General features: G+C 62.9%; 2 protein-coding genes across 2 annotated transcripts; one reads left to right on the top strand and one right to left on the bottom strand.

Annotated features, from left to right (window-relative positions):
• Positions 1 to 156: 156 nt before the first annotated feature.
• LOC128146758 (collagen alpha-1(I) chain-like) lies at positions 157 to 5,166 on the bottom strand. The gene is made up of 8 exons (XM_052798466.1): positions 5,047 to 5,166; positions 4,089 to 4,747; positions 3,627 to 3,856; positions 3,028 to 3,150; positions 2,861 to 2,928; positions 2,381 to 2,576; positions 1,801 to 1,941; positions 157 to 1,256 (listed from the first exon to the last, which is right to left on the bottom strand). The coding sequence occupies exons 1-8, from the start codon at positions 5,164 to 5,166 to the stop codon at positions 157 to 159; spliced, it is 2,637 nt and encodes an 878-aa protein (XP_052654426.1).
• PPRC1 (PPARG related coactivator 1) lies at positions 3,962 to 17,682 on the top strand. Its single transcript, XM_052799090.1, is given in 15 exon segments — positions 3,962 to 4,071; positions 7,980 to 8,123; positions 8,253 to 8,408; positions 8,852 to 8,971; positions 9,350 to 12,113; positions 12,524 to 12,577; positions 12,986 to 13,046; positions 13,393 to 13,460; positions 13,624 to 14,243; positions 14,245 to 14,423; positions 15,931 to 16,110; positions 16,287 to 16,350; positions 16,600 to 16,721; positions 16,868 to 17,019; positions 17,343 to 17,682. Coding segments are annotated over 14 exon segments (4,704 nt in total). The 5' UTR covers positions 3,962 to 4,071; positions 7,980 to 8,063; the 3' UTR covers positions 17,447 to 17,682.
• The last annotated feature ends 6,142 nt before the right edge of the window (positions 17,683 to 23,824 follow it).

The following is a 23,824-nucleotide window of genomic DNA, read 5'->3' as shown; positions in this document are numbered from 1 at the left end:
CGCGGGACGTCCGTTCGCCCCCCCCCCCCCGCCGCGGGCGCGTGCGTGCTGCGTGCGTGCGTGCGCGCGCGCCCCCACCGCCCGCCGCCGTGCACGCGCGCGAGCCGTCCCTGTCCCCGTCCCCGTCCCCGTCCCCGTCCCCCTCGCTTCCCCGCGTCACCCCGCGGGCGGGTGGGCGGGCGCCGCCATGTCAGGCGTCGGCGCCCGCCCCCGCCCCGGGGGTCTCGTCCGCCCGCCCCCGCCGGGTCCTGGGGTTACACGGCCGGGCCGGGCCCGGCCCGACCCTCCGTCCGGGGGGGCCGTGTGGGGGTGGGTCAAGGGCTCCTCAGTCCTGAGGAGGCGCCCGGGCCCTTGGCGCTTCCCCCCCCCGGGGTCTGCAGCCGTCGGAGGAGGGGACCCCACGGAGGGAGCGCTGCCCACAAAACACCCGTGGGTGAGGGCTGTCAGGGCCACGGGCTGTGTAACTGTGTAACCCGTGGGGGCTTGTTCTCCCCGGGGAGGTGGCGGGGGGCTGAGCCTCGGCTGCAGGCTCCCTCCGGCCGCGGGGGAGCTCGCTGCCTCTAACCGGGGCCCTGCGGAGGCCTCAGGCTGCGGCTCCCGGCCCAGGCTGCCCTTCCCCCGGGGCGGAGGAAGAACCAGGGAGAAGGTGGAGGGACGAGTGCGGGGGCACCCAGGGGAGCAGACGAACCCACCCGTCCAAGCCCAGAGCCCAACGGCGCGTGGCCAAGATCCGGATCCCGGGGCAGCCGGTGGCGATTTCCAGCCGGGAGGCCGGGGCAACAAGAGGCGGACGCCACGGCTGTTCGGCGTGGCGCTGCGCAAGGCTGGTGCTGTTTGGGACCTTGCCAGTCCCCCAGCCGGGGGCACCGTGGTGGCTGCCAGCCCCGGCGGAGGCTGGAGGAGGGCGAGTGGGGGGGAAGGGGCCAGGCAGCCGCAGAGCCGGGGGGGGCAGGAAGGAAAGAGGGTTTGCAGCAGCGTGTTGCACGGTCGGGGTGGTCGTGGCTGGCGCTTGCCGCACCTTGTGCGGAGGTGGCAGGGGCTGCCAGGCAGGAGGCAGGGGAGCTGCTCGGATCCATGCTGCACCCTGTGCCGCGCAGGGACGTGACCACATCCCTCCACCTTCCCAGCACTGAGGCCGGAGACATGCCAGGGCAGAAGGAGCAGAGTGCCATCCAGACAGGGTCTCCCTGGGGGCATGAGCCCCACGAGGGATCCTCCTCCGGCCCCACGCAGCTCTGCAGGACCCTGCACGCCTGCTGCAGGGGCAGAGCCTGGCACGGCCCCAGCGTCCCCATCTGCGAGGGCAGGTGCCATCCCTCTGCCGCCCGGCAAAGATGCGGCCCTAGCCCCACGGTGGGAGCAGCATCCCAGGCAGAGCAAGCTGCCCGGGGAGCCTGGGCCCCCTCTCCCTGCTGAAGGGCCGATGCCAGCCCATCTGCTCCTGCCCGGGTGGGACTTGCATTCCTTTTCACTGAGTGTCCTTTAAGCATCACATGGGTTTGAGCTCTCCTTTACAGGCTGTTCCCATTAGCCCCGAGCAAACTGTCCACTCTGGGTGCTGCACAGGCTGAGCCTGGGTGGCACCGGGCAGCATCAGGACGGGCTATTCGCAGGCTGTGCCTGGCCAGGGACGCCATCTCTGCGCGTGGAGGGAGGGGAGCTGCGGAGCTGGGATGCAGTACGTGCGATTTCCTTTCTGCCTGTTGTTTGTTTTTCCTTGTAAACCAGCAGGAGTGCCTGGTGCTGCCCCTGTGCCGGGAGACCACCCCTGCCGTGGGTCATACTGAGGGAGGGAGGTACCTGCCCTCTGGTCGCACCCCAGGGACCCCATGTGCAGGGGATATGGTCCCGCGTGCAGGACTCGCATCAGGCTAGGCTTGCTCTGTGAGGGGTCGGCCTTGGGATCAGCTCCCTGTGTGAGGGAATGGATGCTGCAGGGTCCTGCCACATACAGGGATAGTGATTAGGCAGGTCACTGCATGCCCTGGATGCACCCCAGGGAGAGGACACGGAGGGAGAGGAGGGTTCAGAGCAGGAGGAGGAAAGCTGTGGGTCTCCAAGGCCAATGCTGCTCCGCATCCCTGTTGGCGGGTGCCTGGGTGCTGGGTCACGGCTGCCTTCTCCTTGGGCCAGTGGAGAGACATGGGCTTTTCCAAAGTGACTTGTTCCTTGCTTTAGACATGTTGAGCTCAGGAGAAACAAAGTGTCTTTCAGAGGGGCAACCACTCCTGGGCTGTAGATGGAGCCCGGAGCACTTGCCCACATTTCCCCGCTTCCTCTGCAGTGCCAGGGGTGAGCGCTGGCTTGAGGAGCCTGTTGTTAGAACCAACACAACCTCCCACGCCCGGCACCCCAGGGATGTGCTCATGTCTCCCCTTACCAATGTGTGCATGACCCAGCGGGTGCTCTTTGGTGCTCACATGTGGGTCCATGGCCCTGGAGGAGGACCCAGCTGCCTGGCTGCTGCTAGGCTGGCATTTTGGCCAGACAAGGGTGTCCATGAGAGGCTTGGAAGGTGCTACAGGCTTGTTGGAGGAGGAGGGGAGAGGCTCCCCTAGACAAAAGCCTGTTTGTTGCTAGGGAGGAGCAGCCCCTGTGAGGCAGGAGGTGACATGGGACAAGCACTTGCAGATGAAAGTCCCTTGTGGCAGGGGTGGAAGGAAGGAGAGCAGCAGGATGAGGCTCTGTGTGTCAGACATGCCCCGGCTCAGTGACCAGGCACGCAAGGCTGAACAGAGCAGCTCTATCCTGTGGGTCCCCAAGAGAACCTGGCCTGGGCAGGTCTGTGCCCCCAGGGACTGATGGAGAGGCCAGGACAATTAGCCCCCACCAGGTGAATCCTGCACCGCAGAGCTCCTACCAGCATGTCCACACTGCATTTGTGCTGCTGCGAGCACATCCCTGCACCCTCCGAGACGATCCTGCTGTCTGGCAGGAAGAGCCAGAGGAGGTGACAGCACCCAAAGGGTCTCTGGGCTTACTGAACAGGGAGTACCAGAATGGAGCCAGGCCAAGAGCCGTGCACACCAGCATCCTCTGCCCCTCCTGGGGGAGCCGGGCTGGACCGCAGCTGTGTCAAATGAGTCGAGTTTGGTTTCCTCCCATCCCTTGCATCCTCCAGGCCATTTTCCACGTGCCAGCTCCGGAGAGCTGCACAAGCCCAAACACAGGGTATTACTTGGAACTCAGTCCCATCCTGCGGCTGTGCCAGGCGGCTCACAGTGCCCATCCTGCCTTTCACCCCCGAGTTTTTTGTTTTTTTTTTTCCCCATTCCCCCTCGCCCGCCACGCGTGCGCGTCGCCCCCGTTGAAGTTTGGCTCCGTGAAGCACAGTTCGCGCTGCTGCTAAAGCACCTCCCGGCGCCGGGCAGGCCCACGGCCGGGGGACAGCGAGCCGCGGCCCGGCGCTGCTCCTGCAGCGGCTCCCTCCCCGCTCCCCGGGAGCCCGGCGGACAGGCAGAGGGCCCCCGCCAGCCCCCCGGGACGCCGGAGGCCGCCGCGCCCACGTGTGCGGCAGGGCCAGCAGCAGGGCGGGCCCCGGCGGCGCCGCGGGAAAACGCGCGGCCGCTCCGCTCCGCCCCGCCGGGGCGCTTCCCGCCAGTGACGCCCTGCTCCGCCCCGCCCACCGCGCGGCGCAGGGCGGGGCCGGCCCTCCTCGCCCTCGCCCGCCGCAAAGATGGCGGCGAAGCTCGAGGGCCTGCCCGCCCTCAAGATGGCCGCCCGCCCCCCCTCGGCGGCCGGGCGTCCCCGCAGGCCGGCGTCCGCCCTTTGGCGCGCCGCCGGCGGCGAAGGGGTGCGCTCCCGGCCTGCCCCGCGCGGGGCGGGGCGGGGCGGTGGCCGCCGTGGCCGTCGGGAGCTGTAGTGCGGGGCGGGCGGCGGTCACGTGCCGCGCCCGGCAGTGGCCGCGCTGGGAGCGGAGGCGCCAAGATGGCGGCGCTGCGGGGCGGAGCGGTGCCCGCCGCCGCCGCCGGGGCCGGGGTCGGCGGCGCCGGGGCTGGGGCCGCTCCGCGAGGGCTGGCGGGCGGCGGAGCCCCGCGCGAGCCGCCCCTCCGCGCCGGCAGCCCCCTGCAGGTAGGCGGCGGCGGGACGCGGCGGGCCGTGCCGTGACACGTGGAGGCCGGGGCGGCTCCAGCGGCGGCGGCGGCACCACGTGTGCCGGGAGCGGGCCCGCCGTGCCGGCGGCGGGTGGAGGGCCCTGCGTGGGCCCGGGGGCGCCCCTTCCGTAGGCGGAGTGGGACGCCCGGTGCTCTCCCGATGGGGCGGGGTGGTGGCGGCACCGGCGCGGGGAGCCCCCGGGGCCGGGGGGGGTGGTCCGCGGCAAGGACCCGGGATCGGCCGGGGCTCTCGGTGCTCCCCCGAGGGAGGTGACATGCAGCCCCTGGGGCGTGGGAGCCAGGGGGGCGCCGGCCGCGTTCCCCCCCGCGGTCCCTCCATCCCGGCGCCGCCCTCCCCTACCTGCGGCCGCGGGGCGGGGGAGGGCGGTTTTGGACACCGACACCCGCCGGTTTCGGTGGCAGGAGCTCCGGGTGGAGGAGGTGGAGTGCTCCGGCCCGCGCCGGGGTGGGGGAGCTTCTCCGAGCTGCACCGGGGGCTTATCCCGGGGGAAGCGTCTCCCGCTCCGGGGCAGGTCTGGGGTGCGGCGCTGCCGCCCGTGCGCAGCGTCCCTGCCACCGCCGGTGTCACCGGTCCCGGTGGGACCCTGCTCCTGCTGGGCCTGGGTGCGGGTGTGCTGCTGGCTGGACGGGACCTGGGGGCACCTGCACTCTGCAGTGTTTGGGATTTCGGGGAGCCCCACGCTTCTGCCCCTTGCAGCGTGCTCCTGCCTGGGTGGGGGGCTGCCCCGGGGGCTGCGGGGAAGACCCCCCCACCCCGAGCCCAGGCAGGGGGACACTGAGCCCCTCTCGCCTCTCCCTGATGCGGAGGAAGCGGTCTGCATTCGGAGAAGAGAGGTGCGTTCCCGCCTGACGCTTCCTGAAAGCATCGGAGGAATTTGCGGAGCATCCTCTGCCGGTGCTGCGCTGGCTGGTTGGAGCCCCCCTGACTTACCGGGCTCGCGCCGGCCGGGTGAGAGCTGCCTCGGCAGCCTGCCTGTGGCCGGCACGGGGAGGATGGCCGCCCTGTGCTTGGGGCGTAGCCCCGGCACAGCACGCCGGGCACACGTGTCATGTGTTGCCAGTGTGGCTCGGATGGGCAGCTGCCCGTGGAGGCCTTGGTTGTGCCTCCTGGGTACCGCAGCAGCGAGCGCAGCGTCCTCGGCTCCCGTTGGGTGCCGCAGGAGCCAGTGGCCACGCTCAGGCCGTCTCCATCTCAAGCTGTTGGCTCAAATCCCGGCTCCCTGTGTGCCCGAAGGTCACTCTGGGGCTGCGGGCATCCTCCCTTCTCCCCAGCAGTGCCGGCTGCTTGCAGACGGCGTGGCCCAAGTCCAAGACTGTCCTTGAACATCCCTGTGACCAGCGGCGTGTGGCCTCGTCCCTGCTGGGCCTAAAGCAAACACGGGGAGCTGGGAGGCCCCGGAGGGTGTCCCCCCGCTGAACTAGGGGGGACAGGGGTCTCTGACAAGGAGGAGAGCGGGCAGGGATGCAGGAGCAGGCTGGGCTGGTTCGTACCTCTGCCCCGATGCACAAGCGGCGAGGGCTGAAGGAGGTGCCCGGCCCCAGGTGGATCAAAGAGAGTCCTGGGGGAATGTAGCCTCATTCGCCAGTGACTCACGGCTGTGGGACTCCTTGTTGCAAGGTGCTGAGTCAAAGGACTCGAGGAGGGCTTGGGCGAACGCCTGCCCGCCCTCCCTCCTGGGCTGCAGGCAGGAGCCGCGGGAAGAGGCCGTTTGAGTGGGAGGATTTTACTTCACTCCTTCCAAACATCCAGCGCTGGCCACGACTGGAAACCTCTTATTAGACGCTGCCTTTGGGGAGAGCCAGCCCTGTGGCAAGACGGGCAGGGCCATGCCCCCCCCGGGGGCATCCCCTGGACCCCCTTGCCGTCAGCAGGCAGGGGTGAGCCAGCCCCTGCATCCCTTGGCTGCTGATGCTCCACGAGATCCCTCCCGCTGGCTCCTCTGGTGACCTGGACGCCTCTGTCTGCCGGTCACCTCTGACTCAGGGCTGCACGCCGGCGCTTGGCAGTGCTGGGCGTGTGAGCCTGGATGTGCTTCCCCGCTCCTCCCAGTATCTCCAGGAGGATTGGCCGGGAATCGCAGCCAGGCTGCGCCGTAGACTGCTGCCAGCGGGGCTCTGCGCCGGGCTCTGACCGGCAGCCAGTGCCGGCCGAGGGAGGGGACTGGAGATGCTGAGCGGTAAAACTGCTCCATAGCCTGGTCTGCACGGCAGGGTGGAGCAGTGTCCCGGTGCCACCGGTGGGTTCTGCTTCCAGGCTGGAGAGCCCTGGGAGAGCGTGGCCCGGGCTGCTGAGCTGCCTGCTGAGCCCCAAACCACTGCAGGCTCCTGCTCTTTGGGGCTGCCGTGTCGGCGTGCAGTAACAGGCTGGGGGGATTTGGGATGGGTGGATGCAGGGCATTGCCGTGGGGTTCCTGGCTTTGATTCCCAGCCTGGTCCTGGGATGCCTGTGCTCCAGGGTCACATGGGGCTCCTGGCTGTGCTGCGGCTGGAGGTGCCTGCTCTGTCTGATGGGGGCAAGCTTCTGAAGAGCCCCAGGGACCCCGGGTTTGGGCACGTGGCTTTGGTGCTGCCATATTTTAGGAAAAACCTATTTCGTGAAATGCCTGCTCTCCCTCCGGTGCAGCTCCCCTCTTTCCAGAAGAGGATTTCAAAGTACAGGCAAGTCTGGTACAGGATTGGAGGGCATTTTGTCCTGCACGGGCTCAGGCTTTGTGCAAGCTGCGGTGCCTACGTGAAACACGGGTGAGCCACATCAGATGCGCATCCCCCACGGTTTGGCCAGATTCTCCCTGTGCTGCTCCAGGGGAAGGATGGCTCGCTGCCTACTCCCTGCCAGCTTTGGGAGCAAGGTGTACCCTCCCAGGGCTCCGTCCTTGGTGCCCTTATCTTCCCTGCTTGCATTATCTCTGCCTAAGTCTGTCTGCAAACAAGAATTTGCGTCCTGTCTCGTGCTGGTGACGCCTCCGCTGCTGCTCCGCTCCTGGCAGAGGCTGCATGGCCAGCCGCTCTGCTCAGCCGGGGGCTGCAGCTATTGGCCTCGCCTGGCATCTTGATTTTGCTGGCTTTTCCTGGCCACCCTGCAGCACTGGGCTGCGTGGCACTGTGGAGCGCAGTGCAAAGACCTTTCCGAAATTATCCGGCATTACCCAAACATCCCTGGAGCTGGCTGGGGGCGGAAAGGATGTGGGGCTGGGAATTTGAAGGAAGAAGAGCAACAAAGACAGTTTGGTCCTGGATTGTGAGCACAGCCTGTGTCCTCTTGTAGCCTGCGGCAGAGGTGTCGGGGTAGGGCCCCAGCAGTGGCAGCTGGCTGCATCCCTGTTGCTGACTCCTGCGCTTTTGTTATGAATTTCGTAATGTTTTGGGGCTTATCTGAAGCGCCGACAGCCAGAGTCGGAGGAGCGCGTGACAGTCCGTGGGGTGGGGGGAGCTTGCCTCTCCCCTCCCCGTTCAGCATGAGTGATGCGTGGTGTTGGGCAGAGCCTGGGGAGAATTGCTGGGGGTTTATCAATTTGTCTTTCCCAAACACGCAGCTGCAGAGCAAATCGGACGGGAGTTTTCGGTGTGGAGGCATCCCTGGTAATCGGAAGGGTCTCAGGCTGAAAGTGGCATGGGGCTTTGTGCGGTGGGGTGGACTGGCCCAAACCTCTCCCAAAAAGCAAGAGGGAAAGGTCCCCTGTGCTATCTTCTGACCTGCAGCACAGCCATCCCGCCTGCCTCCCCTGTGTGTTTGGGGGTGCGGCAGTGAGCTCAGCTGCTGTTTGCAGCACAGGCTTTTGGGGGCCCACGTGCGCTGCGGAGGAGATCAGCGTTGGTAGTGGTGCTTTGCAAAGTGTTTACCTGGCTTCCTTTGCTCCTCGACAGTGCTTTTCCCTCGAGGAGGATGACCTGAACTTAACGTCGCTGGATGCAGAAACCATCTTGGAGGCTGAAGAGATCCTGGGGACGATGCAGAACTATCTCGACTCCTCTGTGATCTCCATCATCGAGGACCTCTCTCTGAGCGAGGTGGGAGCCCACACACACAGGCGTGGGAAGCGGTGGCCGGGCTGGCTCTGGCTGCGGCATGGGTGGGGGTGGCAGCTGGGTCCCGTGGCCATGCCCCACCACCCTCTGAGACTACCCCTGCCCTTGCAGCAGAGCAAGGCCTGCCTGGATGCACAGAACGAGCTGTCCCTGCTGACTGCCATCACTGAGATCCTGGACAACACGGACGATGAGACCCTGTCCCCCTTCGACACCATCATGGACGCAGAGCTGCTGACCTCGCCTCGGGAGCGGGAGAATCCCTCGGTGAGTTGTGGGGCAGAGCCAGTCTGACCCCAAAATGGGTGGGAAAATGCTCAGGCAGGGCTCTGCCAGGTCCTGGCATGAGGGTGCCCTGAGGTGGTAGGACCCTGGTTCCCAGTGCCCTGGGATGGTCCCTTTGACCAGCAATGTAAGAGAAGGGCTGAGCCAGCCCTGGACACCCCCGGGGCTCCAGTGTGGGCTCGGGGGGCCATGCCTTTTCCTTGGGTCTTGGTGTAGAGCCAGAGATGTGCCAGAGGCTCTGGGGAGCAGCATGTCCCCCTCTGCTTGACCAACCAGGGCTGCATGTGCTGTGGCTGAGACAGGGTTGAGTTTGCTCCCAGGCTCTGCGGGGTGACACGCGTGACTGCTGTGAGGCCGGGGGTGGCCCGTCCCCTCCAGCAGCAGAAACCTGCTGCTGCCTCATGCTCTGTTCATCTCCTCTCCAGTTTCAGAAGTTTCTCAGCTTATCCCGTCCGTCACTGGAGTGCGAGAGCTCTGCCCTGGAGCAGCCCAAGGCTCTCAGGCCTCTCAGCAGCAGCAGCAGCAGCATCTCTGTGGTTGGGAAGGTGAGCAGCTGAGCAGGGGAAGCTGAAGGAGCGGTGTCGGGGTGGTGCTGGGGTAAGTGTTTCCCTGCTGCTGCCCCCCGGCCCCTGCCTTCCCGCCATCCTCTCCCAGAAGTGATGCTTTTGCAGGGCACCAGTGGCAGTGGGAGCAGGGCCTGCCCCAGCTGGTGGGCACTGTGGGTCTGGGGATGCTGTGGATGCTGTCATAGGGGTGGCAAGTTTCCAGCTCTGTTGTGTCTTACTGGGAGGCTCAAACATGCTCCAGCTTTTTGTCTGCCCAGGGGCTTTGCTGCAGACTGGCAGCAGACCCACAGTTGGCTGTGCCTGGGGGGCTCCGGTGAAAGCCCACGAGCTGACGCTTGCTCTGGTTCCCCTTCCCAGAACGACACAGACCTGGCTTGGGACTGTGCCGCTCATGGCCTCGAGGACCCGGTGCTGCCAAAGAAGCAAGTCTGCAGCACCCCGAGGGTGGAGAGGAAGGTGGGCCGGCACAGGGCCCGAGAGCAGCCCCTGCCGCAGCGCAGTGATGGGGAGGAAGAGGAGGAGGAGGCTGCCTTGAGCCCAGAGCTAGACAGCAGCACGGAGGCTGGGGAGTTTTGCGTGAGTGGGGCCAGGGCAGCAGTGGAGGAGCACGAAGACCCCTGCATCATCAACACGGGCGATGTGTCCCTGAGCGAGCTGGTGAAGTCCATGCACCCATACTGCCTGCCCACCTTCACTGTGTGTCTGGACCCCGACACCGAGCCTGTGGCTAAGGAGCTCCTGAGCGGTCCCGTCTTGCTGGAAATTGTGCCTGGTGAGGGGGAGAGCGTGGAGATCCCTGTGGTCCTGCAGCCCTTGGCTCCCAGCTTCCCTGACCTGGAGCCCCAGCTCCTGGGAGCAGAGGAGGGTACTGGGGAGTCAGCCCCAGAGGATCGAGAGGAGCTGCCAGGAGCTCCAGCCCAGGAAAACGGGATGGAGGAGGAGGAGAAGGTGGAGAAACTGCCTAAGAAGGAGGCCTCCTGCACTACCCCGGAGAGCACGTCCCCAGCGGAGGTGGCAGCACCCGGCGCCTGGAGCCCTGACAGCAGCTCCCAGCGCAGCACGGAGGCCCTGACAGGCAGCAAACGCGAGGGCTCTGAGAAGGGCCGTGGCCGTGAGAGAGCAAGGAAGAGTCGGAAAAAGAAAGCAGAGGAGGACCAAAGCGAGCAGGCCAGGCCAGGCAGGGACTGCGTGGCCCACCGGCTCCGCTCGGCTGGCTCTGGGCAGCCCCCGGGCCAGCCACCCACCAGCCGGCGGCGGGCAGCATGTCCCTCTGTCCAGGTCTCGGACTTCCTGGCGCGGCAGCTGGAGCAAGCCCGGAAGGAGGGGCAGATGGAGCTGCATGCCGAGCGGGTGCCGCGGCCCCGGGGCAGGCCCCGGAGTGTGACGGGGAACTCCCTGCTTGAGAAAGCGCAGCGGGAGCTGCAGAAGCAGCCAGCACCAGAAACGGTGAACGCGGCCCCAGAAAAGGCTGAGACTGCGGTGCCTTTGGAGAAGACTGCAGCAAGCGTGGAGGAGCGGCCAGCAGCTGTGTGTCCCAGCCCAGTGGACCAGGCTGAGGGTGGGGGTGATGCACAGCCGGCTGCCAGACAGGGCGGCGGGGCCTCGGAGGCTGCTTCTCCACTCCCAGAGCGAGGCGTGGGGCTGGAGCCCCCTCAGAGCCTGGCGGCAGTGGAGCCAAGCGAGGGCCTTCCCAGGGAAGCCAAGCCCAAGGCCCTGAGCCTGCGGGAATACCGCATCCGCATGCTCCACCGCCAGCCCAGCCCGGGTGGCAGGAAGGACAGTGAGAAGCAAGTGGCCAGCAAGTGGCCCAGCATCCCTGAACCTCCGACAGAGCTAGCGGAGATCCCCTGCCTGGTGTCGCCCGTTCGCCCCACCACCGAGGCGGCCAATGCTCAGAAGAGCCCGGAGAAACCCGCCAGCCCTGCTGCTGTCCCTTCTGCTGGCAAAGCTCCCGCTGCTCTGGCTTCAGCTCCAGCACCGGCCATGGCTCCACCACCCCCATCAACACCAATGCCTTTTGTCGCACCAAATGTGCCCCCGGCCGCTGGGGTGGCCCCCGCCGGGATGCCACCAGCTTCTGCTGGTGCTTATGCCCTTTACCCACCAGTGCCTTCCTGGCCCTGCTTCAGCCCGCAGCCCATGGGCTGCCATGGTTTGCCCCCGCTGCCCAGTGCCGGCTCCCCCAGTACTTTTCACATGGTGCCTGGCCTCCCGCCTCCGGCAGTGGCCTGGCCCCCGCCGGCTGTGCCGCCCCCGCCTCCGTTTGGCCCCGGTGGCCCCTATGCCCCGGTAGGGTGGGCACCGCCATCGTACTGGCCAGGAATCCCCATGCCGCCTCCGGTGCCTCCCCTGGCATACAGGGACCCCGGAGGGGCACTGCAGGGTGCCGCTGCCTTCCCGGCCGGCGGCCACCCCAGCACGGCCCTCCTGCACGGGCAGCCTTCTGCTGCTCCTGCGCTCAGCTGCCCGGAGCCACTGGCCTTCCCCACCCAGCCGCCTGCTGCCCCGGCCAGCGAGATGGGGGCTGCAGGTGGCCCAGCCAGGCCAGCGACTGGCAGGGTGTCAGACCCCAGGAGGCAGGCACGGCTTGTGGGGGAGAGCTCTCTCCCCAAGGCCCCTCCAGCCCCAGCCCCTGTCCAGCCCCTGGCGGTCCCATCGGCTGCCGCTGCCCAGCCCAGCAGGGTCCCTCCTGCAGCGCCGACCCAGCACACGGCAGCCCCCCAGGCTGCCCCCACCCAGCCACCAGAGGAGCCCCAGGCTGCAACTCCCACCCAGCTCCCAAAGGCCCCCCCAGCTGCTACCCGTTGTCTTGCGGAGGTGTCTCCTGCCGCTGGCCCTGTTGGGGAGTCCCCTGGCACCCACCCCACGGAAGAGGCTGCAGGGCCTGGCAACGGGGCAGCGGAGAAAGCCCTGCCGGCGCCCAAGGCAGCTGCTGGGCAGGAGCTGCCCAGCCAAAAGTCCACCTCCCAGGCTGCGGCACCACCACCAAAAGCAGGTCGAGAGAGCAGCCTGCCTACTAAGGCACCCACCATGCGGCCATGGAGGCACCAGCCGCTCCTCAGCCCGGCGCAGCCCAGTGACAGCAGCAAAGACATCGTGCAAGCCTTCATCAGCGAGATCGGTGAGTGGGAGGGCTGAGTGTCGCCAGGCTGAGTGTCGCCAGCTGGCAAGGCTGTGGTGCTGCCAGCAGCCCAGGTAGCGGGACCGGTTCCTGGCACTTCTGGGGGTGAGGGTGGCAAAGCTGCGCCTGTGGGCTTGCAGTCTCTTCCCAGCACTCTGCCAGGAGGTTGCCTCCAGTGGATGGTCTGGGCTGGCTGTGCCCAAACTGGCTGGCCCCTCCTGAGGCTGCAGAGCTGGGTGCTCCTGTCCCCACTGTGGGAGAGACGGAGCTGCTGCAGGCTCTGCTGCTGCTTCTCCTCCCCAGCACTCGCCCTGTCACCTGGGGAGGCTGATGCAGGGGGAGGATGGGGCTGGGGTGCATCCCTGAGGGTTTTGACTGACTTGGCTTGCTGTGCTCTCTCCCTGGCCCAGGGATCGAAGCCACTGACCTGTCCAGCCTGCTAGAGCAGTTCGAGAAGTCTGAAGGTGCGGATGCAGTGTGCTGTCCCCCGCGGGGCTCCCTCCATGCCACACTGGCCTCCCTGGGCTGCCTGTGCTCCCTGCGGTGGGGTGGGAGCTGGGGCGTCGGGATGCTGCTGCCTGCAGGCTGGTGTTACCTGGCCTGGGTGCCTTGTCCCGGGGGTGTCTCTGCCCCCATCTCCTTCTTGGCCTGTGAAAGCGGCCAGGGGTCCCCAGGGCAGCTGAGGGGGTGGTGAAGAGCCCAGAAAGGAAAGCGAATGTGCAGCTTCTCTGCTGGGAGCTGGGTTTGGGACACTGTGAAACCTCTCCCTGGCTGTCCCGGGAGTACTCTGTGTCCCCCCCTGTACACAGGGTCTGTCCCTTGCCCTCCAGCCCCAGCCTCTCGCCACCCTCACCCACCCACTCTCTTTGCAGCCAAGAAGGAGGAGACTCCCGTGCAACCCCCTGTGGACAGGCGGCCAGCGGGGAGCTCTGGGTGAGTACCAAGTCCTTCGCAGCTGGTGCCCCAGCATGGAGCCTGGTAGAGGGCTGAGCCCAGCTCTCAGTCCTGGCAGGGTCCAAACTGCACGGGACTGTGTCCGCTGGCCCGGGGGGGCTGAGTTCCTCACTGTACTGGGGGCCAGAGCTGGCACTGAGGGGGAAAAATTGGGGGAAGCAGCGGTGGGCATGACTGGGCTGTGCAAGTTCCATCCTTGCAGCTCTCTCAGACCCTCTGTCCCCCCAGCCCGGCTGGTAGGGCAGCTCGGGTGGGTGCCCCAGGCGTGAGGACTGGGGCTGGGCTTTGGCTGCTGCATTTGACAAAGCTCCTTTCCCCTTCTCAGGCCTGAGACCCAGCAGGACAGGAAGCCCCCGGATGGCCTGCAGGCCTCTGAGCTGGCCAACGTGGCAGGTAATGCCCGGGGCGAGGTGGGGGAGCCCGCCATGTCCTGGCAGGGGCTGTCGTGGGGCTGGGGGAGACCCCAGAGCTTGAGGGGAGCTGGGCCGGGAGGGAGCCCCAGCCAGGTGGGTTGCAGCAAGGGGCTGCTCTTGAAAGCCCTCCGGTGCTCTCGCAGGCCTCACCCCCCCAGCGACGCCCCCCCACCAGCTCTGGAAGCCATTGCCTGCTGTCTCGCTACTGGCCAAGGCCAAGTCACCAGGGTCCGTGCCCCAGGAAGGGCCCCAGAAGACAGCCAAGCTGATGAAAGCCAAGCCGCTGCCCCCAGGCAAGCTCCAGGGGAAGAGCCTGGCTCCAGCCCCTGCTGGCTCAGGCCCCAGCCACGTCTGCTCGGGAGACCACGACTACTGCATCCCGGGCGTGGTGCGGCCGGAGAGCAACAGCAGCACTGGCACACAGCCCCCTGCCGAGGGTGGCTCCCGCTGGAACGTCAAACACCACCGGGACATCACTATCAAACCCATCTCCTCCTTAACCAAATGGACGCTGGACCAGGCCAAGCCCACCCCGCCAGCCCCCACCACCACTGTGGGGCCCAGCCAGGAGTCCCTGGGGACGGCCTGCCTAGCCCCCCTGGATTATCGGACTAGCGTCCCCAGCAAGGCCACCGCTGAGTGCAGCAGCCCCCCCACCTCGGTGCTCCTGTCTCCAGCTGCATCCCCCTGCCGGGACCAGGAGGTGCGGACTCCCAGTGCCCAGCCCAGCCGTGCTGCTGCCAAGAGGTCCCTGCGCTGCTACCCGGAGACCCCGAGACTCGCCCAGCCCCTCTGCTGGCAGCTGGAGGGCTGGCCGGAGCCGTGCTAGCCGCTCTTTCAGCTCCAGTTCGGATGGAGCTAGCGAGTCCTCATCTTCATCTTCATCCTCGTCCTCCCGATCGCGGTCACGGTCGTTCTCCCCACCACCCAAGCGGTGGCGAAGGTAAGCAGTGGAGCGTCTGTCTGCTTGCTCTTTGGGCAATTGTCTGGTGGCCTGTCTTTTGTGAGGGTGCCCAGCCATCTCTTTATGGACCTACTTGATGGCTGTGTTCGATCTTTCTGTCCTCGTGGTCTTTCTGAAGTGGTGCCTGGCTCGCAGAGACTGGGGGAGCTGCTGCGACACCCTGCCAGTGGGTGTCTGGCTGAACCCCACATCTGGGCAGGTGTGTCTGCAAAACCACCACTGAGCTAGGCTTCCTTACTCCTCCTGGAACACCATGGTACGAGTCCTTGGGTGCACCTTGCCTTGTAGATGCTTTTTCTGGGGTGTTCTTGCAGGTGTTGGTGTTCGTGCTGTGGGGCTGGTGCAGAGCCAGGTGTAGAAATGAGAGGAGCCACAACGGAGCCCTCCAGGGAGCTGCTGGAGGCAAGCAGAGAAAAACCCATCTGGCTTGGCTGCCTCAGGGGCTCCCTGTGCTCCTTATGGAGGTGGCTGCATAGGAAAGTGGGGTGGCTTGGTCTCTGCGGAATGTGTTTCTTTTGGAGTCCTTGTATAACTGAGTGATGCACAGCCTGTCCCAGCTGCAGTGGGAGGCACTGGAGCTGGCGAGGGATCCCTTGTCTGCCCTTCCCTGAGTGTTCAGCCAGTTCTGGAGACATCCCAGATCACTGGGTGAGAAGGGCTTGTTCAACCAAGGCCCCTCCATTGGTGGCCAATAGGTGGAGGCTGGAGCTGGAAAGGGCACATATATAATGCCATGTCCCAGGGATGTGCAGCCCAGGGACTTGTCCTGTCTGGCTTGGCTTTCCAGCAAATGCAGCTGGCCCTGTGCTGGGAAACGTCCCCACGGACTGTGCCATCCTGACCTGCTGTCCTCCAGGAGAATATGTGGCAGTACCAGGCAGCACACCCTGCTTGGGCCCTGTGTTTGCCTATGGCGGGGACCGCCTGTGTGTCTGGAGGCAGCACAGCTTGATCCCAGAGGGGTTTCAGTCCAGCTGCCCTCAAGCTTTGCCTGGCCCTGCCAGAGAAGCTCTTGTGGGCAGGAGGCTGTGGGCACAGAAGCCCAGCCCTGTCCCAGTGCATGCCACAGCCCTCAGCATGATTGGAGGCATGGATGGTCTCCATTCGCATGGCTGTTGAGTGCAATGTGGATGTGGTGGCTCGTTGTCATCCTGTGCACCGTGTGGGGCTCAGCGCTGCAGCCCCGGCCCCTTCTGGGCCCTTGCCCGGTCGCAGCCATATGCTGCATGGTTCCGCCATGGCTATTTCTTGCTCTTCAGAGGCTGTACCTGTAAGCCTGCTCCCTTTTCACTGTGGTGTTTGGAGCCAAGTGGAGCAACATCTCTGTAATGTCATTACTGTCCCGGCAAACTTGGGCAGAGGTTTCCATAGCCCGAGTTGGGTGCTGGGGACCTTGGGGAGGATGGAGGTCTTTTTCTTCTCTGGAGCCTCGTGGTGCTGGGCATGGGGAGAGCTTGGCACTGAGCTATGTCTATCCTTCCCCCAGGTACCGCTCAAGGTGTTCCCACAGCTCCTCTTCCCGCTCCAGCTGTGGGTCATGTGGCAGGTCCCGGGACAGGTCCTCATCCTCATCATCAACATCCTCCTACTCATCCAGGTCCACATCTTGCAGCCAGTCTCGCTCCCGCTCCCCCTCGCCCTGCAGGAGGAGTAACAGGTGGAGAAGGTGAGCGTGGCCACCCTGCAGGGGTGTGAGCTCCCCCCAACCCATCTCTCAGCCTCCTGTGTCCCACCTGGGCAGGGGTGGACCCCCTCCTTCAGTATCTCCCTTGTGTCCGGAATAACTCTCTTCTGGCACCCCCATGACCCTGTAGCTCACGTGTCCGGTTTCTACCTTGCCAGATACAGTTATGATGCACAGGACCACTACCAAAGGCAGAGGATCCTCCAGAAGGAACGTGCAATAGTGAGTGCTGGAGGGCTGGGAAGTGAGGGCTGGAGATTTGGGGGCCCCCAGCCCCTCCATCACTTCAGAGAGCTGTGGGGTTGCAGCCTTGCAGGCAGCATTGCTGGGACACTCTGGCCAGGGCATGGTGTGATGGGTGGCGATGCAGGGAGGGAGCTCTGCGTGAGAGGTCCTGCTCACTGGGAGGGCTCGGAGACGCCAAGTCCCCCCCCATTCCCATCTCATGGGACGGTGCATCCCTCCTTGCAGGAGGAGCGACGAGTTGTGTTTATTGGCAAGATCCCCAGCAGGATGACACGGTCGGAGCTGCGACACCGATTCTCTGTGTTTGGGGACATTGAGGAGTGCACCCTACACTTCCGCTCCGATGGGTAAGAGCTGTGGGGATGTGGGGCAGCCCTTTCCCAGGAATGGCTCCTCTTGGCCCTTTTCCCGTTCCTCAAGGGGATGGCACAGACCAAGGGGGAACAAACATACTGCATTGCTGCTGATGTCCTTCCTTCTTCTTCGGCTCCAGGGACAACTATGGCTTTGTCACCTATCGCTACGCCGAGGAAGCCTTTGCTGCCATCGAGAGCGGGCACAAGCTGCGGCGCCCGGATGAGCAGCCCTTCGACCTGTGCTTCGGTGGCCGCCGGCAGTTCTGCAGGAGGAACTATGCCGACTTGGGTGAGTTGCTCAGCCTCCAAGTTGGGGGGTGGCACCCTGTGTCCTCTCTCCTTCCCAGCTGTGTAGGAGTCCCCATCCTTGGGGTCAGTCAGGCTTGGCTGGCCAGAGCCATGTCCAGGGATAATCCTGCCTGGAGGGGAGGTTGGACGGGGGCTCCCCAGCCCTCCAGCGCTGTGATGGAGGCCAGGTCCAGTCCTCCATCAGCCCAGCTCTGGGTCTAGAGGTTGGCACGTGAAGTGAGATGGGAAGGAGTTGCTGTGGGGATGGCTGGAACTGTGCCAGTGTCCCCATGGCTCAAGGCAGCCTCTCCCCATGTTTTCCAGACTCAAACAGGGAGGATTTTGACCCGGCCCCCGTCAAGAGCAAGTTTGACTCCCTGGACTTCGACACGCTGCTGCGGCAGGCACAGCGCAGCCTGCAGAGGTAGCGGCAGGCGAGGCGGAGCGCCCGCCCCAACTTTTATACTCAAATACAAAAGACAAAAAAAGTATGGAGAGAGAGAGAGAGAATGGGGTTTTTAAGAAAAAGAAAAAGGAAAAAAAGAAATTTGTTTTATAACCAATATTTAAGGAGGACGGGTCATTTGCCTTTGACCGGAGGGGCCCTGGCGAGTGGCAGCCCCAGGCTTGCCCCAGCCATGTAATAAATCTGGATGCCCAAACAGCAGTGCTGCCTCGTCTCCTCCTTCACGTGGGCCATTCCCAGGCGTGGGCTTGGGCTGTGCCCCCTCAGGACCCCGGGGCCTCTGTGCTAGGGTCTGGCCCCATGAGAAGTAGCACAGGTCAGGGACTGGGTGCAGGAGTGGGGTGTCTGGGGAAAGTGGGGCAGGACTGGGGTCACCAAGCCACTCTGAGGGCTCTGTGGCAGCTCCCAAATGGCCTGGCACGGGTTGAATGCCTCTCTGAGGACAGGCAGCGCAAACCCCTCCGACTGCCTCTTGGGCTCTGCTGGAGTGAGGACTCAGCACCCCAGCCCTGAGGCACCCGGCTGGGTTTTGAAGCCACCTGCACCTCCCGTGGTGGCCACGGAGGGGCAGTGCAAGATCCTCCTCCACCGCCGCTCCCTGCTGTGGGATGGGGTACAAGGGGCTCAAGCCCTTGGCAGGAGCACGGGCAGGGGTCTGCCCGCTCTGAGGGCAGCGTGTGCAACTATGATGTCTGCCTGTCCCCTTCGAGCCCGCTCGTTGGTTTTGCTCCAGCTCGCCAGGAGAGGGGTGTCTGACATCTCATCTCTGGGTGTCCCCTGAGGGAGGGGTGTTGGTGTGACTGCAGAGAGGTTACAGGCATCCACAGTGGACAGCACAGCAGGATGGTGCTTGGCAGAGGAATGATGGACAGTGACAGGGAGGGAGGGGATGCAGGATGCCTGTCCGGGCCCCCCCACTGTGTTGCAGGTCACATAGGAGAAGGGCAATCCCAGGCAGCCCCCAAGGGAGCGTGCTTGGGCCTGCTGCTGAGCATCTTCCCTGCACCTCGCCCTAAGCCAGCAGTACTGGGGCCCTGCACCCTGCTCTTGTGCTGGCAGCCAGAGAAGAGCCCTGCCTTAGGCTGCTCCTGGGCTGGGACAAGCCCGGGGATCCCCAGCACCAGAGTGGGGCTGAGCTGGCAGTGCTGGCTGGGAACCCTGAGATGGCATCGAGCACCCTGGCTTCAGGACTGAGACAGGCTTGGGCAGGGTGCAGTGGTGCCTGGTTGGGCCCCCTCCCGGCACACCCTGGGGTGGGAGATCCTGCAGCCACCTGGCTGGGCTCTGCAGAGCTAGGAGAGCGTGGGGGGAAGGGACGGGCAGGGAATGGACCACCCCCAGGGCTTCTTGCAGTGCCTGGGGTGGGAGAGGGCTGGTCAAAGTCCCCCCAGACCCCTTGCTTGACGGAGGCAGCGCCCACTCCTCTAGTAGGAGAGCAGGGAGGGGAATAGCAGCAATAAACCCAGGGTGGGGTGTCCAGCGGCTGTGACGCTGGGCGGGGGGTTTGGCCAAGCTGATGCTGCCACTTGGATCACACTCAGTCCTCTGAGGCCCTTTGGGGGTGTGCCTGGGATGTGCTGCAAGGTGATCTTATGGTCTGGTATTAGCACAGTGGCTGGAGCCCGCTTGTGCCCTCTCTGCTCCCCTGGATGGAGAGGGATGCTCCTGCCTGCGTGCTGGGTGACTTGTGCCACTCTGTAGCTCGGCCCAAGGAGGCCTCCACAATACCCCAGGTATGTGGGGTGCGGTGAGGCTGCCAGCGGGGTGAGGCCAGGGGCAAGCTCCCACCCTGTCCTCTCCTGCCTGGCCCTGGACTTTGCATGAGGGAGGGTCCAAGGAGGCGGCTGCAGCAAAGGTGTGAGCGGGCTGGGGGCGAGGCAAGCAGGGGGCTGTTAATCGGTAATGCAGCTCTTCCCAGGGATGTTGGCTTGGTGGGAGGGGGTGAAAGCCAGGGTCTGGCAGGGACTCGGGGAGGATGTGACTGTCCTTTTTTGGGAGTCCATGCAGACCCCTTTTGCTTCAGCACACGTGCAGCCCCTCTCCTGCCCAGGGCAGGTAGGCCAGTCGTGGTGCTGACAAGCATCTCCCTGGTTTCTGAGCTGCCACAGCAGCGCTGAGGGCGTGTGGATCCAAACAAGGGTGTTGCAGGGAGAGTGCCTGTCAACCAGCTGCAAACAGACCCGCAAGCTGTAGGCTGAGTCAGGCCTGAGGAAGGGCTCGTGTGCTGGTTTCTCCAACTGCTTTAGGTGGTCTGAAAGTTTCTTCACAGCCTTTCCTTGAACCTCTGCTGCAGCTGTGGAGGCAGGCGGGAGCTGGGAGTGTCATGGGGAAGCCGGAGCTGGGCATGGGGGATGTCCTCATGCAGAATGATGCCTGGGGATGTGCTACCTCCTGGACCTGAGGTGGGTGCATTTGGGCAGCCCTGTGAGCACAGCATCACCCCAAATGCGTGTGCTGCTGGCCGCAGCATCATCAAGGCTGCATTCCCAGGGCTGGGCTGCACATGGTCCCCTCTCCTCGCTCCTGCGGGTGAGGAGAGGCAGGGGGTGTGAAAGCGTTTGTGTTGCCAAAAGAATTAACACCCTGCTGTTGTGCCCTATAAATCTTTCAAGTGTTAGGCGCTGGCTTTATCCCCCCGTGTTACAGTTTAATGGTTTCCGTTAGCAATAACCTGGCCCTGTGTTCTGGGGTTATTGATTTAAGGTCTATTGTGGAGGGTGTGAGAGTTGCAGAAAGGTGTTTTCCTGCTGCCCAGCTGGCGGCAAAGGCGCCATTGCAAAGAGGAGGCAGGAGAGCGGGAAGCGGTGCACAGCCAGCTCTCTGGAAGTGTGGGTGCTGGTGGGAGCTGTCTGGAGAGGATCAGGGGACATCGGCAAGGAGCAGCACTTGGAGCATGTCCCTTGCTCAGCCCTGCAGCCAGCAGGCACGGCTGTAGCCGCAGAGGTGACTGCAGCTGTGGTGGTAGCAAGGCAGCACAGATGCATCCCCTGAGCTCTAACACACGCAGGATGTGCCTGCCTTTGGCTTTTGTTGGAGTTGTTGCGTGCATGGACGGCCCCTGGCTGGACAGCAGGCAGCTCTGTGTGCCTCCCCGGTGCCAGATGGACCACCCTGCTGCACTGCAGACAGCTCAGTTTGGGAGTTTGGACCTGGAGCTCCCAAGGCAGAGCCATGCCTTGGCTCTCCTCTGTGCACACCAATAGGTAAGTCCTGCTGGTGGCTGCATTGCTGGCCCAGAATAGTCTCCCTCAACTCAGGTGCCCTTCGGAAGAGGCTGGGGTGCAGCTCATGCACAGCCTTTGTCCCACTGGCATCAGCGGTACCTGTGGGGGTTTCCCCTGCCAGAGGTGAGGGACAGAGCTAGGGCTTTGTAGGGACACCAGCTCCACTTCACCCAAGGCACACAGTGCATGTAGAACAGCCAACCTTCCTCCTACAAGTCTCAGCATCCTTTGGCATCCTTCTCTGCCTGTGTGAGTGGCTCTGTCTTGAGCTGCAGCAGCCCATGGCTGGGGACTACACAGGAGGTGTTTTCTGAGAGGTCACTAAGCGGAGCTGGGATTTTCACTCTATTTCTCTTCAGTGCACTCTCAACTTTTCTCCTTCTGTTCCTGCTGCAGGCTCCTAACCCTCCCTGCACCAGGCCCTGTCGTCTGTACCCTTCTGCTGGAACAAACTTCCAAGGGACCGATGCTGATTTCACACCTTCCTCTTCCCTTTCCCTTCTCATTCCCTCTTGCATTAGTATGTCCTGAATGTGATCTCCAAGCTAGAAGGGCATTCAGAGTGGTCTTTCATTGTGGGTAAAACCTGGAAGATGAGGGGCCTGTGCTCAGTGCATCAGCTGGTTTGGACCCCATGTGCAAAAGGCAGTGGGGCAGCAAGAAAGTCTGACAGCAGCACTCATTGCACACCTCTGCCCGGGGCTGGAGGCTGCACAGCCCTTGTCCCCATTGCTTGCAGAGCTCAACATTTCCCCAGCAACAGCAGAGCCCCTTATCCTCAGGAAAGGTTATTCTGGGACCTTGGACTTGGATGTTGCCAGGTGCTGAGCACCCACGTTGCTGTGAGCTGGGTGTGCTTTTCCATACTTAGGAAGTTCACACTTAAGATCCAACTTAAGATGTTCAGCGTGCTCATCCTGAAAGCTGACAGGGATGCCTGTGGGAAGAGGTGCCAGGCACGAACCTGGGTATGCGATGCTCCTTGCTGTTTGCACCCATTCCCTTTCTTGGGACCACCAGTCCTTGAGATTCAGACTGACTCCGCACATTCAAGAGCTCAGAGGTCCTGACGCAAAGCAGAGGCTGCTGCTGCGTCATGTCTGTGCCTCCTCAGCCTGGACTCCCTGTACTGGGAGCCTCACAGGGGTACCCAGCTTCAGGGTACCTGCAGAGAAGGGCCATGGGAGTTTCGTGCTGGGATCACTGGAAACGTGGGCTCAGAGGAGCCCTTGAGAGCTGGAAGAGACACTCATCCCCCTGCGGCACAAAGATCCTGCAAGTTTGGGGTTCCCTCTCTCTCACACCTTCTCTGCTCTGTTATACATCCCTTGTCCCAAATCCCTGCCTGCCTGCAAGCAAGTCCTGGAGGCCAGCCAGTGGTTGTGCGTGCTTTAAATCTGTGCTTGTACAGCTGAGAGCCTGGGTTAATTCCCATGTTCCCTCTTACAGCTGCTTTTGCAGTTATCATGTGTTCTTGTGTTCACATTGGGGCAGTTCTCCAGGGTCACCCCATAGTCAAGTGTCCTGCAGTTGTAAGTAAAGATGCAATGAATGTACTGCCAGTGCCTCTACGTTGGACACCTGCTCCACTCAGCCCACAAACCAGGCGCTGCAAATGCTTCCTGACTCCTCTCAGCAAAAAAGCTGCAGCTGTAACATGCCACATGAAGCAAGCAGGGAGATTAAGGGACCATCAGGTCTGCAGCCTGGTGATGGCAGAGAATTTGTGAAAAAAATTATGTAGGATCTAGAAAATAGACGTGAACTTGGAAAAGTAAAAAAAAAAAATCCAAACCAAAACAACAAAAAAAAACCCCAACCCCAAACCACACAAAAAATGTAACCACAATTTTTCTATCAATCCAGGAAAATTCCCTTCTGACCCTAATCTGGCAATAGCATTAAGCCTAATGTGTGAGCAGACCTCTGGGACTGTAATGCTGGGAGCACCAATGCATGAGGCCCAGAGCTTGCCTTTAGTGCTCTGGAAGAAGGAAAACCATAGTACCTTTAGAAGCAAATTAAGAGGGAAATTGTCCATTCTTCATCTTCACAGTGACCAGCAGTAACCTGGAAGCCTGGGGTTGAAGCAGCACCTCCTCCAGACAACCTTAGTGCTGCTGACTCCTTGGCCAGCCAGGAGCTGTGTCCCAGGCTGAACTGCCCATCTCCAGGGTTCCTCCGTTTAGAAGTTTATGGAGGGAGTTCTATCAAACTGTAGGTTAAATTGATCTGGGTTTCTCCGCCCCATTACCCTTCTTGGAAGGCTGGTCCAGAACTTCACTCCTGGCAGGGCTAGAAACTCTCCAGTTCACCATCTAAACTTATTAATTATTTTGTGCCATTATTGTATGTCTTAAAGATTTTCTTAACATTTTCTTATTTACAATTTTCTTTCAGTGGTTCTTCAGAAATATGTTTGTCCCCTGTCAGCCTCTGTCTGGCCAGAACAAGCCAAACTCTTCTAGTAGATCTTCATCAGCTGGTGCTTGTTTGTCTCAGTATCCAAATAGTTTTTCTCTGTGCAGTGGAAATTTATCCTTCCTGGATGCAGAGCTACAAGGATATTCTGGAAGAAGTCTCACAATGCCTTGCGCAATGGCAATTATGTTTCTGCCTCTGCTAAAAATAACTTGTCTGATGCATCCTAGCATCATGCCATTCCTTTTTCACAGAAGCATCACGCTGCTGCTTCACATTCATCCTTCAGTGCAGTAAGGTCTTTCTATTCCTTCGGTGCCTCCATTTCACCCGTTTATAGTAAATGTCCTTACTGCTGGTCCCCAAGTATTTAAGTTTTCCCTTTCTGCTGTTGTATTTCACCCTACTTCCCCCATCCCTTCACAAGGTCAAGGTCCCCTTCTTCTTTCTCTATGAGGAACTACGTCTCTCAGCACTTGCAATCCCTCCCAACCCTGCGCTGTCTCTGCATTTTGGGAGCTTGCACTTGGCTCTTCTGAAATTACCAATGGATTTACTAACCTGAATTTATTCCCGAGATACGTGGTTAATATCATTCCTGCAGCCTGGTCATGCTTGTTTTTGATGCAGCTTGGGCAGTCTCTCCCATATCTCCTTACCAACCTTGGGACTCATCTTCACCTTTAGCAGCAGTT

The sequence above is a fragment of the Harpia harpyja genome, chromosome 10, assembly GCF_026419915.1.
Source record: "Harpia harpyja isolate bHarHar1 chromosome 10, bHarHar1 primary haplotype, whole genome shotgun sequence".
Lineage (NCBI taxonomy): Eukaryota > Metazoa > Chordata > Aves > Accipitriformes > Accipitridae > Harpia > Harpia harpyja.
The sequence above is the reverse complement of the archived record's forward strand: the minus strand, read 5'-3'. Positions and strand labels throughout refer to the sequence as shown.